The sequence below is a fragment of the Salvia miltiorrhiza genome, chromosome 4 (assembly GCF_028751815.1).
Source record: "Salvia miltiorrhiza cultivar Shanhuang (shh) chromosome 4, IMPLAD_Smil_shh, whole genome shotgun sequence".
NCBI classification, from domain to species: Eukaryota; Viridiplantae; Streptophyta; class Magnoliopsida; order Lamiales; family Lamiaceae; genus Salvia; species Salvia miltiorrhiza.
Genome location: NC_080390.1, coordinates 55707268 through 55723630, shown reverse-complemented (window position 1 = coordinate 55723630; position 16363 = coordinate 55707268). Strand labels below are relative to the sequence as shown.

Below are 16363 nucleotides of genomic sequence, written 5' to 3'. Positions count from 1 at the left end.
AAATAAATTGATGGGATTCCCAATCAAACATCAGGAATTACTGTAGTTATTGAAATCTCGTGACTAACTAGGCTAATTAGAAAAGAACATTTAACTAATTAAAAAATTGGATTAAAAGAAAAACTAATTAAAAAATTAATAAGAGTGATAGAAGTCAAAAGAAGTGGGGTTAGGAGGGGTTAGTTTCGAGGGAGTTCTTCATTCAAAGCTCAAACTTCTAGGTATTATTTAGCATAATATCACATGATGGTGGGTGGATACTAAGATAGATTTAGGGTTTTATATATCCTTAAATATTTATTATTCCTTTCGTATATATAGTAGATGTTATATTAGGTGAATATATATATGGTCGCGTTCAATGAAGAACACGAACACGTCCATATTCATCAAATTATATTGAACATATCAGTCATTTCGTTGAACGTTCATCAAAATATACTGAATTTTTGGGAGTTATGGAGTTCGAATCCCTGCATATTCAACATAAAAATTCGATAAACATGGCGTGAATAAATACTGATCGTTAGATTAGATAAGATCAACGGCTGTGATTTGTTTTCTGTTCTTTGAATATTTAGTGTACGTTCTTTATTGAACTCTTCTCTCTCTATATAGATCATGCCATAATTTATTTCATCAAGAAGTGCATTGTTTATGTATGGATTGTGGTACAAATATAATAAAGAATAATGCAAGATTGTATTGCTTTCCAAGTTAATTTTTTTATTTCTGCCATATTACATAATACTATAATGCTAATACATGTATATGTGGAATTTACTAACTAAAATAATAATTACAATTAGATATAATAATAATAAAAATCAAGAATTGGTGGGTCCTACCACCCACCCAACCTTCACCTTTCCCCACGCCCTTAATTTCAGTCATTGGTCGCCGATTCCTCTTCATTAATTAGTTGAAAGAGAAATTAAACAATTTTTGCTCATTATTTAATGAAAAGAGTTATTAGCATGAAATTCATAAAGCTCCTCAAATTTATTATAAATTTCCTCCATTATCTTTACATGTAATTATTCATAATAATTACTCGAGAATAATCGATTATTAATTTGTTTTAAAGTTCGAGTGTTTCGATTTAAAAATTTCGGGATGCAAAAAGGATGTTCAGATAGTATTAGTAATTTGCCATCATAACTAATTAAAAATAAACTCTCTTTTATTAAGAAAAAAATAACGCATAGTTTAATTAGCGAAAATTCTTATTTGTTTTAATCCAAACTAATATTCTTAAAAAGAGAATATATTTTTAAAGTACGTATTTACATTATCGTCCACTCCATTAATTTAAATAACTCAAATAGGGTTATATACTTATATTTACTCATTTATTCACATTTTACTGCACTATTATACTATTATACTTCCTCTATTTTCCGAATTGGATAATTTTTTACTCTTTTCACCTGTAATCATTGTAGTAAAAAAAATTGAAAACAGGATAAAATAAAAAATACCATGACATTATTTATCATAAGATTCTAAAATACTCCCTCCATCCGAACTAACTTGATCAATAATCTTTTTTGAGCCGCCTCAATTAAATTAATCAATTTTCTTATATGTAATAAATATACTAAGTAAGAAAACATATAATTATTTATTTACTTTATTATCAAATATATTTAAAATATTAATTTTTTAATTTTGTGCTGAAAAACAGTTGATCAATTTAATTGGACGAATGAAGTATTAACAATTATTCAATTATTTAAAGACAAGATGTTATGTCCAAATAAAGCACTTATTAGAGAACATAGGAAGTGCCCAATTTAATCTATTAGTCTCTTTCCAAATTGTAAATTTTTTTATTGAGAGAAAATGATTGTATTTATTTATTTTATTTGTGGGCTTGACTTTTGAGACCTCAAAACTTGGACAAAAAGAGTGCTAAATGTATTGTGTGAACGTTTTCCCATGCAAATGGCTTATGCAACAATTTTTAAGACTAGCGTCGACGGAAAGTAAAACTATTTCCACATTCTCTACCTTTTTAGATTCCAATTTTATTTTTATTTTTTTAAATTTAAAGAGCATGCAATTTATTTAGTTTTATAAAACAATGATAATTTTCCTTAAAAAATGATTAGTTATATGCATAAACAAAATCAAATATACGGGTTCCTTGCATTTAATATCGATTTAATGCTCATTTCATTTTATATGTACACTAACATATGTAAATATCTAAATACATATTGTACATTTATATATTTGACCTAAAAGATATTGATGCATATTTTTTTACTAGATTTGGTATTTATGGGACTCGTATACGGGTGCATTTATCCTCCAATAATAATAATTAATACTTTCATGCATGAGAAATATTTAGATATTCTCATCTTATATTTTATTGAGGAAATTCTAGACTCTCTTCCTCAAGATCATAAAAAGAAAAAATGGAAACAAACACGTGGCTATTTTTATTTATTTTCTTTCTTATTTCATTGAAAAAAAAAACATTTTAAAAATATGAATTAAAAAGATTTAAAGATTCTAAGTTTAACTATTACTCCAACGCCCACACAAAATTCAACATCTTGTCATATGTCTTTTTCTTTCTTTTTTTCCTCTTTTACAAACTTCTATTTGTTTTACACATTTCCCATTTAAATTAAAGAAAAATGAAATAAATTAGTAGTGATCTAGTTAGCCGATTAGCCGAAGATACCAATAGCTGATGAGCCGCTCAAGCCAGGGGTAGTATAGTAAAATCAGCATCAACGGCCATGATTGTCTACTAGCCTGCAACCATTATAATTATCAAACTATTTAAAGAATAATTTAAGAACTTCTTTATTCTAAAAAAAATAAAAATATATTGTTAATAAAAAAAATAACCCAATTTACCATAATTTGGACAAATTATGCAGAGTTCTTCCATAGTGATGAATTGTTTTTTCTCATCACAATGATATACTATATAATTTAATGTAAACAATATATATATAGTGCATTTAATGCAAATAATATTAGAGACGAGGTATAAAATGTAATAAAGACTATCACGTACTATACTACTACTGCTCTTGAATTTAATGGGGGTCCCAAAAATACAGATTTATTATCTTATAGAAGTGAAAATATTAAAAATCATTAATTAAAATACGATATTGGATTAAAAAAAAGAAGATAATATAATGAAATCTTGAAAAATTACAATAATAATAATAATAAAATATTAATGTACTCTTCCCAACACCCATCATAAGAGTAAGGACAACGAACGCATTAAATATTATGTGTCAGTATCCGTACTCAGATTCGTGTCGTATTCGAACTTGATAAGTGGATATATTCTATATTGATCATCAACATTTGTGACGGCCGGTCGAATTTATTAATCCCTTATTATTCCTAAATACGATGACTATTTGCGAACGAACAAAAGAATATCTCGATCTAATAATTATCGATAATCATTGAATTTTTTTTTTAAGAAAAAATAAAATGAAATTAGGGTTGTGCCAAACGCATTCCGGCCATATTATGTCAGTGGGAAAGAGGGCAGTGTGGAAACATAATTTGCATGTTTCTTGTGACTTAGTGGTCAAAGTCAAACCCCTTTCTTGTCTTTTCCCATCCACTCCACTCATTTTTGTTCAGTGACAACATAAATAAAACAAGAATGTTTCTTGCATTTTATTACTCCCTCCGTCCCACTGTATCTGAGACTCTTTCTATTTTGGGCGTCCCACTGTAAGTGAGACTCTTTATTTTTGGGTAAATTTTTTTCTCTTTAAATACCTTTTCACTTTTTCACCTACACACAAAATACATCTTTCTTAATTCTCGTGCCACAAAAAAAGGTCTCACTTACAGTGGGACGGAGGGAGTATTTTCTTTGACTCGCCGGAATTTATATTTCTCATGCCACACATTTTGGGCCCATAATAACTATTATTGAGAAAAAAGGAAAAAAAGAAAGAAAAGAATAATCTAATTCGAGCTTATAATCTCCAAAATACTGAATTCTTCGAATTCTTGTTAAATTTCTTTTTGATAGAGTAATTTGATGCACATTATATGATTTTTAGAGTAGAAACAATGTTTAATTAGAACGACGTATATAAATTTCTTCTCGATGTATACACATTATATGGTTGCAAAATTCTTATCAATGGTGAAACGATAGTGATTAATAGTTAAAGTTAAAAAATTACAGTTTCGAATTTTAATCTTTTAAATTTATTTGTATAATTATTAATTTATCCCAAAAAAAATTCTCGACGATTGAAAAATACAAGGAGGGGTAGAGATGGTGATATGGGCCTAAAAGATTGGGCCCAATCAACAAACCATGATGTATATGGGCCTAATGTGTGTATTTGTAGTGTATTGATACAATAATTTAAATCATTTATTTATTTGGGCCGCACACTACATTTTGTTTGCTCATTGAAAAAATATTTGAACGAAAAATTTAGAGTATATACAGCCACATTTTTTTGGCTCATCCAAGAATCCTAACAAAACTAATGCAATAGTTATTTTTTTTTACATAAGAAAGTATGAGATTTGATTTAAAGCCCATGATCTTATCTTCATAAAATTTTATTCATGGATTGTGAGAATTCAACTTTTTTTTTTTGTTAGTTTTGCTAAAAACTACAGTTCATCCAACTCATAAATAAAAAAGAAAAAACATTTAAAATTTAAAATTAGAAACTATCTAAAAAGGGATTTAGATTAGAAAAAAAGGAAAAAGAATATTTGAGACGCTGTCGTTTAGAAAGGCCAGAACATTCTTTAGGGTTTATGCTCGCTCTCTAGAGAGAAAATCCGAAATCTATTTTCCCCTATTTTTGATATGGCTTTTTGGAGGCAAATCCTGACGGGAAGCAGCCGGTTATCCTCATTTGCCACGAATTCGAGTCATGTATCCGGAATTTCAAATTTCTCCACCAAATCCAGCCATTACATTGGTAAAGAAATTGAAAGATGATTTATTTCTGATCTTATTTTTCCTCTTTGTTCGATTCAGTTTCTGTGAAAATCAGTTTCGAAAAATTGAGCTGCGATCGTTTTGATTTTTGGAAAAAAAATGCAGTGAAAGTTGGGATTCCGGAGTTCCTGAATGGAGTGGGGCGAGGATTGGGAAATCACGTAGAGAAGTTGGAATCTGAGATCGGAGACTTGAATAAGCTACTCGTCACTCGAACCATTAAGCTCAAGCGGCTCGGGATTCCTTGCAAAGACGTAAGACAAATTTCCTTCTTTTTATGTACATATTTTAGCTTGTTTTTTTGTTAATTTGAGTTTTGGAATGGATTGTGGAAATTAATTTGGTTTTGTAAAGGGGTAGTTGTATATTTGAAGTGCTTCTTAGATCAATAGGCGAAGCAAGGAGCTGCTGAAATCGATGGAAAAAGAGAAAGAAAATTCTATGAGAAAATAGTTTGATATTCCTTATCTGAATATGGCTGATTGCGATGATGATTTTTGCTGGTTTCATTGTTTTGCTTCCTTTTCTTGTTTGAGAATGATGCACTAGTATGTTAGCTTATATTTTTAGAGGTATTCGTTTCGTTTCATCGGACCTCTTGCATAATTGCATTGCATTACCACTTCTTTTTATCAACAAAGGTATTCTTGCCAAAATGGTTCTGTAATTAAGTTTAAAAATTGTCTGTTAAAACTATGTAATTTACAAACTTATTATGATTTACGAGGGCCTGATTTTGATATTGTCCTAGTAATACTGTTGTTTTGTTGTAATGTTTTTGTGTTGCTCTTTTCACCCCTTGTCCGAGCAGACGCTCACATGGTTTTCTAAGTCATTCACTGCGCTTTCCGTTTCTTGACTTTTGGTTCTGCCTATTTGATGGTAGAAATCTGGGCACTCTGTAACATAGGTAAACAAAACCATCAAAGTCAAAGTTGAGGTAGATATGCATGATCAATGTAATTTTGTCACTGAAAAAAAAATTCAAATAGAGATATAATGAGACTCATGTTTCGGGTTGGCACGAACATGTCTGTACTATAGGGGTCTCGAGAAACTCCTCTGGTCCATCTTTGCACGATCTGTATTAAGTTCTACACGTGCTATCTCGTGGTTTAACTGAGCTCTTATGATATGCTCGTTTACTTTGAGCTCCACTTGGCAAAGATGGACCCGTCTATCGTCATTCGTTATCTAGCTGAACGAGCTAGTAGCTACATAGGAGTTACTGGTTTTGCATGTTGGTCATTCGAGTCACGAATGCATCATGAACTAAATACCGTTAGCGGGATAATGTTAAATTTGCAAATGTGGTGACAATCATAGGTACTTTACTAGTTCCTTCATATCTCCGACCACAGACGTACCTTTTTTTGTGTACTCATGGAAGGGTGTTTCGTTGTTTCTGCAGAGAAAGCTGATACTGAAGTACGCCCACAAATACCGGCTTGGACTGTGGAGGCCTAGAGCTGAGCCCGTAAAATCTTGATGAGTCGTTCAGACGCCACGAAATTTTTGGCTCTTTACCGGGGAGTCGACTGCGTGCTCGCAGGACTTGGTTCTTTTGCTCTGAGACACTCTCTTAGGATTTAGGGTTTACGTTTTCTGAAAAATCTGTTTGAGAAGTTGTCGATGCTGGTTTAGCTCCACACAGTGCATCTGAAATGATGAATAATATAAAGCTGTTTATGCCAGTTTTTTCAGTTAGTGCATTCTGTTTTTTTTTCTTTTTTTTGAACTTTAGAGATTTTCCCGCCAATAATCACGTTACGTCCATTCCCTCCAATCGGGGTTAACCGATACGGCAATGCCAACATTACCCAATGATCATCAATGCGACGAGATCGGCTCCGATCTCTTGAATTTTGCTTTCTTATCGTGTGATCGAGTAATCATGCAACATATTTTTAATGAAAATGAGATAATAATAATAATAATAATAAGATAATTTATAATAGTAAGTGAGACAATAATGGTGAGACGACGAGTAAATTTTTTCTATTTACACAATCTTTTTGTACCTCTAATTATAATATTATTCATTTCGAGAAAAAAATAAAAAGTGCCTCTATAATTATGACGGAATGAGTAAAATTTTGACTTTTTTGACCCTTAATTATAGCAAAAATCAAGAAATCGAAATAAAAAAACAAAAGAGACTTTAGCTTTCACCTATTTGGTGTAGAGCTAAAACGCGAAACGTATATATCCTCTCATTTCTCTCTGCAAAAAGTAACCATTAAAAAAAAAGTCGAAGAGGAAATCACAAGACGAAAATGGCTATGGCTTCCTCTGCATTGCTGAAGCGAACGTCGGTGATGAAGTCGGTGATCGGCGGTCTCCAAGCATCACGGGATTTCGCGTCGATTGCAGTGGGCTCGGACTTGATATCGGCCGCTCCGGATATTTCCCTCCAGCGAGCTCGCTCCTGGGACGACGGCGTTTCGTCCAAATTCGCCACTACTCCACTCAGAGACATTTTCAAGGTGAATTTGTTTCTATCATCGCCGATAAATGTGTTGAAAAATTCACTCGGTTTTCGCATTTTATATTTTGGGGGTTTTTTGTAGGGTTTTCGAGCTGATTACTTGGAATTCTAATTTGTTTTTCAGGGCAAGAAAGTTGTTATCTTTGGGCTTCCGGTGAGTTATTTGGATCGTTTTTCTTTTGATTATTCATTTGTGTGTGAAGATTTGTGATAATTATTTATCGATATGAGAATTGTTGATTCCTGCTTTTATTTTAATATAATAGGTGATTGATTTGGTTAATTGTGTTGAAATGATTTCTTTTGTTGCATTTCAATGTTTCCATTTACATTTTAAAGCAATTTGTTAGATATTTTCACTTGTTAATGGTTTCAAAATTCAGTAAAATTCACTCTAGAAATAGCTCAAATGAGAATTCTTAGTTTATGCATTGTAGGAATTAACATGATTTTAGCTCTTTAGAATTTGAATCTATGTAGAGATTGTGTTTAAAATCTTTCCTGCCAATATGTTAGGTATAGTAGCATGTAGTTAAGCTCGTTTTAGCCATCTTTTTTTGTTTTGTTTTTGCTTTTTCTTTGAGAAAAGAGAGCAATTTAATCCGATTTTACATCCCTTAGGGAGCCTACACTGGAGTTTGCTCAGCACAACACGTCCCTAGCTACAAAAGAAATATCGACAACTTCAAGGCAAAGGGAATTGATTCGGTTGTATGTGTAGCTGTCAACGATCCCTATGTTATCAACGGTTGGGCAGAAAAACTTCAAGCTAAAGAAGCTGTAAGTCGCACATTTACTGTTACAAAATTTGTTGCTCGAGAAAGATGAGCAGTTGATAATGGTGTGATATTCTGATTAGATCTATAAATGGCCATGATAGAGCTGTAGTAACTTCGTTCTAGACGTGTAGGTTGAGATTTAAGGATTTTGTTGGTTTCGTGGGACATATATTTGGTAATCCCAGATGAAATTTTTGCTTGAGTACATCCTTATTAATCGGCCTCAGTTCAAGAAAACGGCTGATCCTTCATCTTATGCTCGTGCTGTCGTTTCTTGTCTTGGATTGCTGATGTGGGAAGCATTTTGATCATGTGTTTGTCTTCATCTTTGTGTCGCTGCAGATTGAATTTTATGGAGATTTCGATGGGAGCTTCCACAAGAAGCTCGACTTGATGATAGACCTATCCGCTGCACTACTTGGACCTCGATCCCACAGGTATTTTTGCTCGAGTCCTTGCACAAAGTAAAGGCTTCCGATCCATCTTCACTAACCCTCGTGCTCGTTGTGTTCTTCGCGTGCAGGTGGTCGGCTTATGTGGACGACGGCAAGATTAAGGCCCTTAACGTCGAGAAAGCTCCCTCCGAGTTCGAGGTTTCCGGTGCTGACGCCATCCTCGGGCAGATCTAAGGCATGGTCTTCTTCTTTATGCAGTGACTAATTGTTTGTTTTTTTGAGATGCAGTGTTGTTAATTGTTAGACCTCAGTTTTTGCCACAGATTTTTGTATGTGCATTCTTTCTCATTCTCAATAAGGATGGCAAATTACACAATTTGAAAATTTGATGTATTTCTCTTTTTGCTATAAATGGACATAGCCTTTCTCCCGCTTTCTATTTTGCGTCTGTTAGCTTAGTGGTAGAGTAGTTAATATCTGAGGTAAAAGATTTCAAGTTCGAGTCTATCGTCACGAATGATTCACATAGTTGTCGAAAATGAGTTTTTGTCGTGGTAGGTTATAGGATGAGATCCAATGTCTCACAGTTACATGTGTGTCATCGTATCCCATTATTATATCTACTATTTTAATAATATTTTTTTATATAAAAAATAGTTTTGACTATAATGAATTATACTTAGTTTTTATTTCTAAAAATATTTTTTTTTAAAAAAGCATATGCCATAACTTTAGATTTATCGATCATAATAATATATTATTAACTATTAAAAGTGAAAATAAATAATAAAAAATAATTAATACCTTAATTAAATGGAATAAATCTTAATTAATTATAAAATAAAATTAAAGCATACAAAATTGATCAAGCGAAAAAAAAAAACAAACAAAATTGAAATAAAACAAAATGAAAGAAAATCAAAATAATTGAATGTGTGGTCTCCTCTGATCTTTGTTAGGTTTTTTGTCCCTTTTTGTATATTTAGACCATAATTCATTCATAAATGAACTTAAATTGTGGATTGAGAGAAATAGTATTTATTTGTCCCTTTCGTCAAAAGATTTTACGAATTAATGTTTTTAGATTTTTATATATAAAAATTTAGGCAGCTAGTCTCTGTCGTGGTTGTTAGACCAGCAAAATATTGTGCACCAAATTGAACTAAAAATTACCTTGAATTACATAACAATTAAATAACCGACTTTTTTTTAACACAATAGTAAAATCGTTGGTTATTATTATTATTATTATTATTATTATTATTATTATTTTGGTTTGGAAATAGTTGTTAATTTGATTTCTTCGGTCTTCAAAAAAAAAATCGTTAAATTTTATAAATTGGAGTAAATGACCAAAGGAATTTGGATAAATTATAAAAACAAAATGGAACCGAAATATGTGACTATCTAAGCTTAGATTAAATTTTACTCAAGTTAAGCTCGACTATTTTTATTTTATATATATATATATATTTATTATTTCTATATATCTATTTATCTGATTCATGTCGGTCGAACTTTAATTCAAACATAGGAAGCTTATTTAATTTATAACAATATAAGCAAAAAAAATCAACATAAAGCTGATCTAGAAAGCGACATGCTAACGAAACGACGCCGCACCGGATTTTCATATAAACCATAACCGCGTCGCGACCAAGATTTTAATTTTCCTTTTTCTTCACACTTGGCTTCGCACAAGCTCAGCTCCAACTCCTCTTCAATGGCGTCTCTCTCTCATCTTCTCTTTCTCTCTCTACTGCTTCGCTCCGCTCTGATCATCAAATGCGACGGTAAGAATATCCGCGCTGTTCCTCGCAGCTGCCGTATTTCTGGTTGTTGGGTATTATCTCGGCACGTCGTCGTCCTCGTACTCGTTAGCACGAAGCCAACGAGCTCTTCAAGCTTTGGAGGGAGAGAGCAGCAGCAACAGCAGGAGCGTGACAGCAGCAGTGTGGCAGCTGGCGAGACGACGCAGCAGCGGCAGCTGGCGAGACGACGCAGCAGCGGTGACTTCCCTGGGAGCAGCTGCGCGGCGGAGGCGGCGGCGTTCCAGCTCCAGCTGTAGAAGCACGAGCAGCAGGGGGCAAAGCTTCGGCTCAGTCCCGTTTCCTTCTCAAAGCGCACAGCAACTTGCACCACAACAAACTCCGGTAGCTCCACGCACCCACGACACCCTTGACCCTCTCCGGCGGCTCCTCACAGTGGCTGCGTCGGGAAGACACGAAACAGGGGGAGAACAAGCAAGACACGAAGCTTCTTGTTCGATCCACGTGAGGAAGGCGAATGGAGAGATAGAGAACACGGTTCGCTCGATCACACAAGAACAGCGACAACAATCGTCTTCTCTCTCACACTCAACTGCACTTCTCACTCTATCTCACTAAGAGAAGATGACCTTTCCAATTCCAAACTCACGCAGCTTTCTCTGCACTCTTTTTTCCCTTTCTTAGCAATTAGGGCTAAGGGGCTTAAGTAGGCTAGGATATGGGCCTGCCAGGATGGGCTTTGGTGTGTGGGTTTGGGCTTCCATGGAGTTGGGCCAAATAAGACTAACAATCTCCACCTTTGGCCCAATCGTGGTGCACAAACGAGAAGGACAATGGGATTCATCATTGCCGAGATCCCTGTAAAATCACACAGACAATACAAGGGAAACAAGTGAGCAAACACAAAGTAAGCTCCGATCACACAGATCACCGTGTAAACTAACCGTGTCCAAACACCTGCAAATCACACAAGATAAAGCAACCAGTAGAACACACATAGAACACATAGATCACTAAGATCTAACAATCCTAAAAGACCACACAGATCACGAAGGACAGACTCAACACACAGTTGGACAATCACAAAGATCAAACCTGTAAAGTCACAAAGACATCACAAGCAAACTAAACGGGCAACACAATGCTCAAACACACAGAAAACACAAATGTTCAGGTCACATAAACTAAGAGGGGTGAACAACTCCACCTCAAAGTGAGCAGTATCATAAGACAGACTAAAACACACGCCAATCCAAGTCTTTTTCAACTTGGGTGTCATCCACACAGTTAGACACAACAGTAACAGGATCAGCAAGGCAGACATACATGTTATCACGTTTTTCAGCTGTGAAAACAATCAAGGATCCTCTCACAATCTCCATAAGACCCTTTCCCCACCTACCTTCTAACCCATCACTCTCTAAGGCGGAACAAGACAGGAGGTTAAAACACAAATCAGGCACATACCTAACATGCTTCAAAGTGAAAACATATCCAGACTCAAACTTAAGACGCACATCACCAATGCCAACAACATGACATTTTGCACCATTAGCCATAGACACACAGCCATTACTAACAGTCTGAAAGTTTGAAAACAGATTCTTACACGGCGACATATGAAAAGAGCAACCAGAATCTACACGCCATTCACTTTCACACAGACAATCAGAATGCATAGATTTCAACAGGTTGTTATCACATGCTCCAACCACCGAAAATAAATCACCCATGTTATCACTACAAGAAGCCAAATTAGCATGCTCATTTTGCAAATCACCATCAGACTCTGACTCACCATCTGAACTAGAACTACAACTAGAACTAGAACTAGGGCAATCTTTAGCAAAATGACCTGGTTTACCACAGTTATAACACTTCTTAGTCCTTGTCTTATAAGACTTTTTCTTCTTTTTCTTAGTGACATCATTATCTTGGTTACTAGCATGCTTTTGAGGCCTAAATTGATTTCTCTCTCTCACATGCATAACCTTCATCTCGGATTCCCTCCCAACATTATGCTTCAAATCAAGTTCCTTGCTTTTCAAAGCATTCACAACAGTATCATAAGTCACGTTGTCTCTACCATACTTAATAGCAGACTTGACATCACTGTAAGACTCAGGAATAGCATTCAACAGCACAATAGGGGCATAATCATCAATGTGTTCATCGCCAGTCAATTTAATGTCTTGCACAAGTTTTGAAAACACATCCAAATTTTCGTCTACATCCTTAGACAAATCAAGTTCAAACTGGAAAAATCTTTCGAGTAAAAACAATTTGGATGGTAGCGACTTTTCAGTGTAAAGCTCTTCCAATTTACACCACAAATCTTTAGCAGAATCACATACTCCTACTTTTCTAAGCACACAGTCAGATAAGTTGAGCATGATAGAGGACAATGCAAGTTCATTCATATCAGATTTCTTTTCTTCAGTCTCAGTATCAGCATATGAATGATCAACAGCCTTAAACACATGTTGCTGAATTAAAATGCACTTCATCTTCTGCTTCCAGATACTAAAATCGGATTTTCCATCAAAATGAGCCATACCAAAGAAAGACGCCATACCAAGCTATCACAGCAAGACACAACAAAGCTAAACACCGAGACCAAACACTAAGATACCTTCACAGAATCACAAATGCAGCGGAAAAAACACAAAACAGAGCAGATTCATGAGGCAAACAACAATTTTCAGATTAAGAAGATAAAAGCACACAACTTAAGTCAAATTACTCCCAAATCAAAACGCACATTGGGAAACAGCAGCAAACCCAAGCCTAAACTGCACCACTCGGCAGTTTTCTAAATATAAGACAACGGGGGAGGTTTCGCCACTTTACCTGAGCGAGGTCCTAAGATCAGAACCTCGACTTACCAAAAAACGATTTGAATCGCTGCGTTCCGATGCAGCAGGTCAGGGACGCGACGACGTACCAACCGTGGCTCTGATACCACTGTTGGGTATTATCTCGGCACGTCGTCGTCCTCGTACTCGTTAGCACGAAGCCAACGAGCTCTTCAAGCTTTGGAGGGAGAGAGCAGCAGCAACAGCAGGAGCGTGACAGCAGCAGTGTGGCAGCTGGCGAGACGACGCAGCAGCGGCAGCTGGCGAGACGACGCAGCAGCGGTGACTTCCCTGGGAGCAGCTGCGCGGCGGAGGCGGCGGCGTTCCAGCTCCAGCTGTAGAAGCACGAGCAGCAGGGGGCAAAGCTTCGGCTCAGTCCCGTTTCCTTCTCAAAGCGCACAGCAACTTGCACCACAACAAACTCCGGTAGCTCCACGCACCCACGACACCCTTGACCCTCTCCGGCGGCTCCTCACAGTGGCTGCGTCGGGAAGACACGAAACAGGGGGAGAACAAGCAAGACACGAAGCTTCTTGTTCGATCCACGTGAGGAAGGCGAATGGAGAGATAGAGAACACGGTTCGCTCGATCACACAAGAACAGCGACAACAATCGTCTTCTCTCTCACACTCAACTGCACTTCTCACTCTATCTCACTAAGAGAAGATGACCTTTCCAATTCCAAACTCACGCAGCTTTCTCTGCACTCTTTTTTCCCTTTCTTAGCAATTAGGGCTAAGGGGCTTAAGTAGGCTAGGATATGGGCCTGCCAGGATGGGCTTTGGTGTGTGGGTTTGGGCTTCCATGGAGTTGGGCCAAATAAGACTAACACTGGTTTATTCGTGAGATTTACTTCCGTTTGCTTACTGAATTTGCAATTTTTCATTAAACCTCGTTAGGTTTTTCTGTGTCAGTAGATTTTCTGTGATAAATAGAAATGTTAGCTAGAGTTTACTCGGAGATTTGAACTTTGCATTCTAATTTCTCCGATTGGTTTGGTGAGTTAGTTGGTCGGTTACTGGATTTGCATTGCGAGAAGTATTGTTGTGATCTAGTTATTGCTCTTTTGTCGATCATCTCCACCGCAGATTGAATTTTCTTAAGGAATTTGGATCAGAATAGATTATGCAAAAGTGGAATATTTAGTTCGGTTAATTTCCATGATTATTTCCTTTTTCTAGCTGGAGATCTTAAAGTTCTGGATACAGCGCAGTGTTTCTCTCTTCTTAAATTTGGCGATTAAGGATCATAATATTGTGTTTGTAGACTTGCCTTTGAAGATTGGTATATTGAAAAAATTAAAGGTGTTGCTTTATTCTAGCACTATTAGTGTGCTAGATCTACCATTTCTTATTCCTAAAGTTGTCAAAATTTGATATTAGCATCTTATTTTAGGGCTATGGATGAAGATTTTGAAGGATCAATTGGAACTGTGTTCTGCTTGTTTGATAGTTTAAGTGTTTAACTAGTAAATATGAGGTGAGATTTTATTGAGTCGATTCATATATAATGATCAAATATACCATCATCCCATATCTCATCTCTCACAGCTAAAGAACTTTCCCAAATTCAGATCTAGGAGGAGATAGTTACTTAATTAGTGCTTATAAGATGAAAATTAGCGTAATCTGATCGATCTTGTGCTGTTTTTGGCTCAAAATATATCAAGAAATATGTAAACATAGCTACATTTCAAGACAGATTGGTGAAATCTTGTTAGATGCATTTTAACTTTGTGATGGGATTAAGGTTTGCCACTTCTGATAAGTTCTACTGAAGATGCTCGAATATCGTTGTTTATCATCCTAATAAGTGTTCGAGTTCAAAGCCTTCTATGGCTGCACTGCTTGCTTTCTTGATTAATCTCCGATGACTATCTAGTGGTGATTGATTATCTAAGTCGATTGTGATAAGAATCGTGGCGTCGTTTCTCTCGATGCAGACGAGGAAGACGATCTTCTTCAAGGGATCAACCAGTACCGGACGTCCCTAAACTTGACGTCTCTAACCAAGAGCGAGCGAGCAGAATGCCTAGCGAGTGAAGTCGCGGATCAGTTCAAGAACCAACCCTGCACCAACACCACGGGCGCCAACACCGTGCCCGGAACCGAGCCTCAGATCTCCAGCTTCCCCAACCTCCTGACGAAGTGCCATCTGAACGTCACCACCACGAGGGACGGGCAGATACTGCCGGCTTGTGTTCCCAACCTCGACCCGGCCCTCGTTCTGTCCAACTTCACCAAGTCGCTCTACTCCGGGTATCTCAACGACACCAAGTTCAGTGGCGTCGGGATCGGCTCCGAGGACAACTGGATCGTCGTCGTGCTGACTACGAGCACGCCCGAGGGTAACTACTCGCCCGGAAGTAGCCAGGGCAACGACGACGACAACGGGGCGGCCGGGCTCAGCCCCGTCGGCGCCGTGGTGCTTCTACTGGCTGGTTTGTTCATGCTCATGTCGATGTAAAACTAGATTGAAGAACATACACACACCACCACGGCATATGTTGTATCCTTTGTTTGAGCGAGACATTCTTTTACCATGTAGTTAACAAATATTCAATCCAATCATATGTTTATTGGAATTATTGGCATTGATTATGTATCTTTTCTTCTTGATATATCTGGATTTCTATTCACCATCTCTTTATTGATTTCGTGACATGACGTGCTCGTGCTTAAAATCAACATTATCTACAACAAATTAGGCACAATGATCTACAGCAAAAAAAGGTTAAAATAAAATAAATTAGTAAATGTAAAAAGAGTGTGGATTTGATTGTAAAAAAGAAAAAATAAAATAAGGAAAAGATATAAAAGCTTCTTAATCAACATTATCTACTAAAAATCAGGCATAATTATCTATAACAAAAAGGCAAAAAAAAGTAAATATAAAAAGAGTGAATTTAATTATTAAAAAATAAAATAAGGAAAATATATAAAAAGCTGTTTAAATCAACATTATCTACAACAAATTAGGCATAATTATCCATAACAAAAGAAAAGGCAAAAAATAAGTAAATAGGATAAAACGTGTGAATTTAATTATAAAAAAACATTATCTACTAAAAATTAGGCATAATTATCTATAACAAAAAGGCAAAAA

At 35.8% G+C, this 16363-nt stretch overlaps 3 protein-coding genes across 3 annotated transcripts; all 3 read left to right on the top strand.

The window, feature by feature from the left end:
- The first annotated feature begins 4728 nt into the window (after positions 1-4728).
- LOC131020926 (uncharacterized) lies at positions 4729-6679 on the top strand. Its single transcript, XM_057949977.1, has 3 exons — positions 4729-4952; positions 5078-5226; positions 6384-6679. The coding sequence occupies exons 1-3, from the start codon at positions 4838-4840 to the stop codon at positions 6459-6461; spliced, it is 342 nt and encodes a 113-aa protein (XP_057805960.1). The 5' UTR covers positions 4729-4837; the 3' UTR covers positions 6462-6679.
- Positions 6680-7120: 441 nt separating this feature from the next.
- Positions 7121-9071, top strand: LOC131020924 (peroxiredoxin-2F, mitochondrial). The gene is made up of 5 exons (XM_057949975.1): positions 7121-7458; positions 7585-7614; positions 8082-8240; positions 8582-8676; positions 8763-9071. The coding sequence occupies exons 1-5, from the start codon at positions 7249-7251 to the stop codon at positions 8866-8868; spliced, it is 600 nt and encodes a 199-aa protein (XP_057805958.1). The 5' UTR covers positions 7121-7248; the 3' UTR covers positions 8869-9071.
- Positions 9072-10189: 1118 nt separating this feature from the next.
- LOC131020925 (uncharacterized GPI-anchored protein At5g19250-like) lies at positions 10190-15896 on the top strand. The gene is made up of 2 exons (XM_057949976.1): positions 10190-10427; positions 15201-15896. The coding sequence occupies exons 1-2, from the start codon at positions 10358-10360 to the stop codon at positions 15722-15724; spliced, it is 594 nt and encodes a 197-aa protein (XP_057805959.1). The 5' UTR covers positions 10190-10357; the 3' UTR covers positions 15725-15896.
- Positions 15897-16363: the final 467 nt, after the last annotated feature.

Coding starts and splice junctions, on each gene's coding strand:
- LOC131020924 (XM_057949975.1), top strand. CDS start 7,249: ATGGCTATGGCTTCCTCTGCATTGCTGAAGCGAACGTCGGTGATGAAG. Junction 7,459..7,584: donor CACTCAGAGACATTTTCAAG/GTGAATTTGTTT, acceptor TTTGTTTTTCAG/GGCAAGAAAGTTGTTATCTT. Junction 8,677..8,762: donor CTTGGACCTCGATCCCACAG/GTATTTTTGCTC, acceptor CTTCGCGTGCAG/GTGGTCGGCTTATGTGGACG.
- LOC131020925 (XM_057949976.1), top strand. CDS start 10,358: ATGGCGTCTCTCTCTCATCTTCTCTTTCTCTCTCTACTGCTTCGCTCC. Junction 10,428..15,200: donor TCTGATCATCAAATGCGACG/GTAAGAATATCC, acceptor CTCTCGATGCAG/ACGAGGAAGACGATCTTCTT.
- LOC131020926 (XM_057949977.1), top strand. CDS start 4,838: ATGGCTTTTTGGAGGCAAATCCTGACGGGAAGCAGCCGGTTATCCTCA. Junction 4,953..5,077: donor CAAATCCAGCCATTACATTG/GTAAAGAAATTG, acceptor AAAAAAATGCAG/TGAAAGTTGGGATTCCGGAG. Junction 5,227..6,383: donor TCGGGATTCCTTGCAAAGAC/GTAAGACAAATT, acceptor TTGTTTCTGCAG/AGAAAGCTGATACTGAAGTA.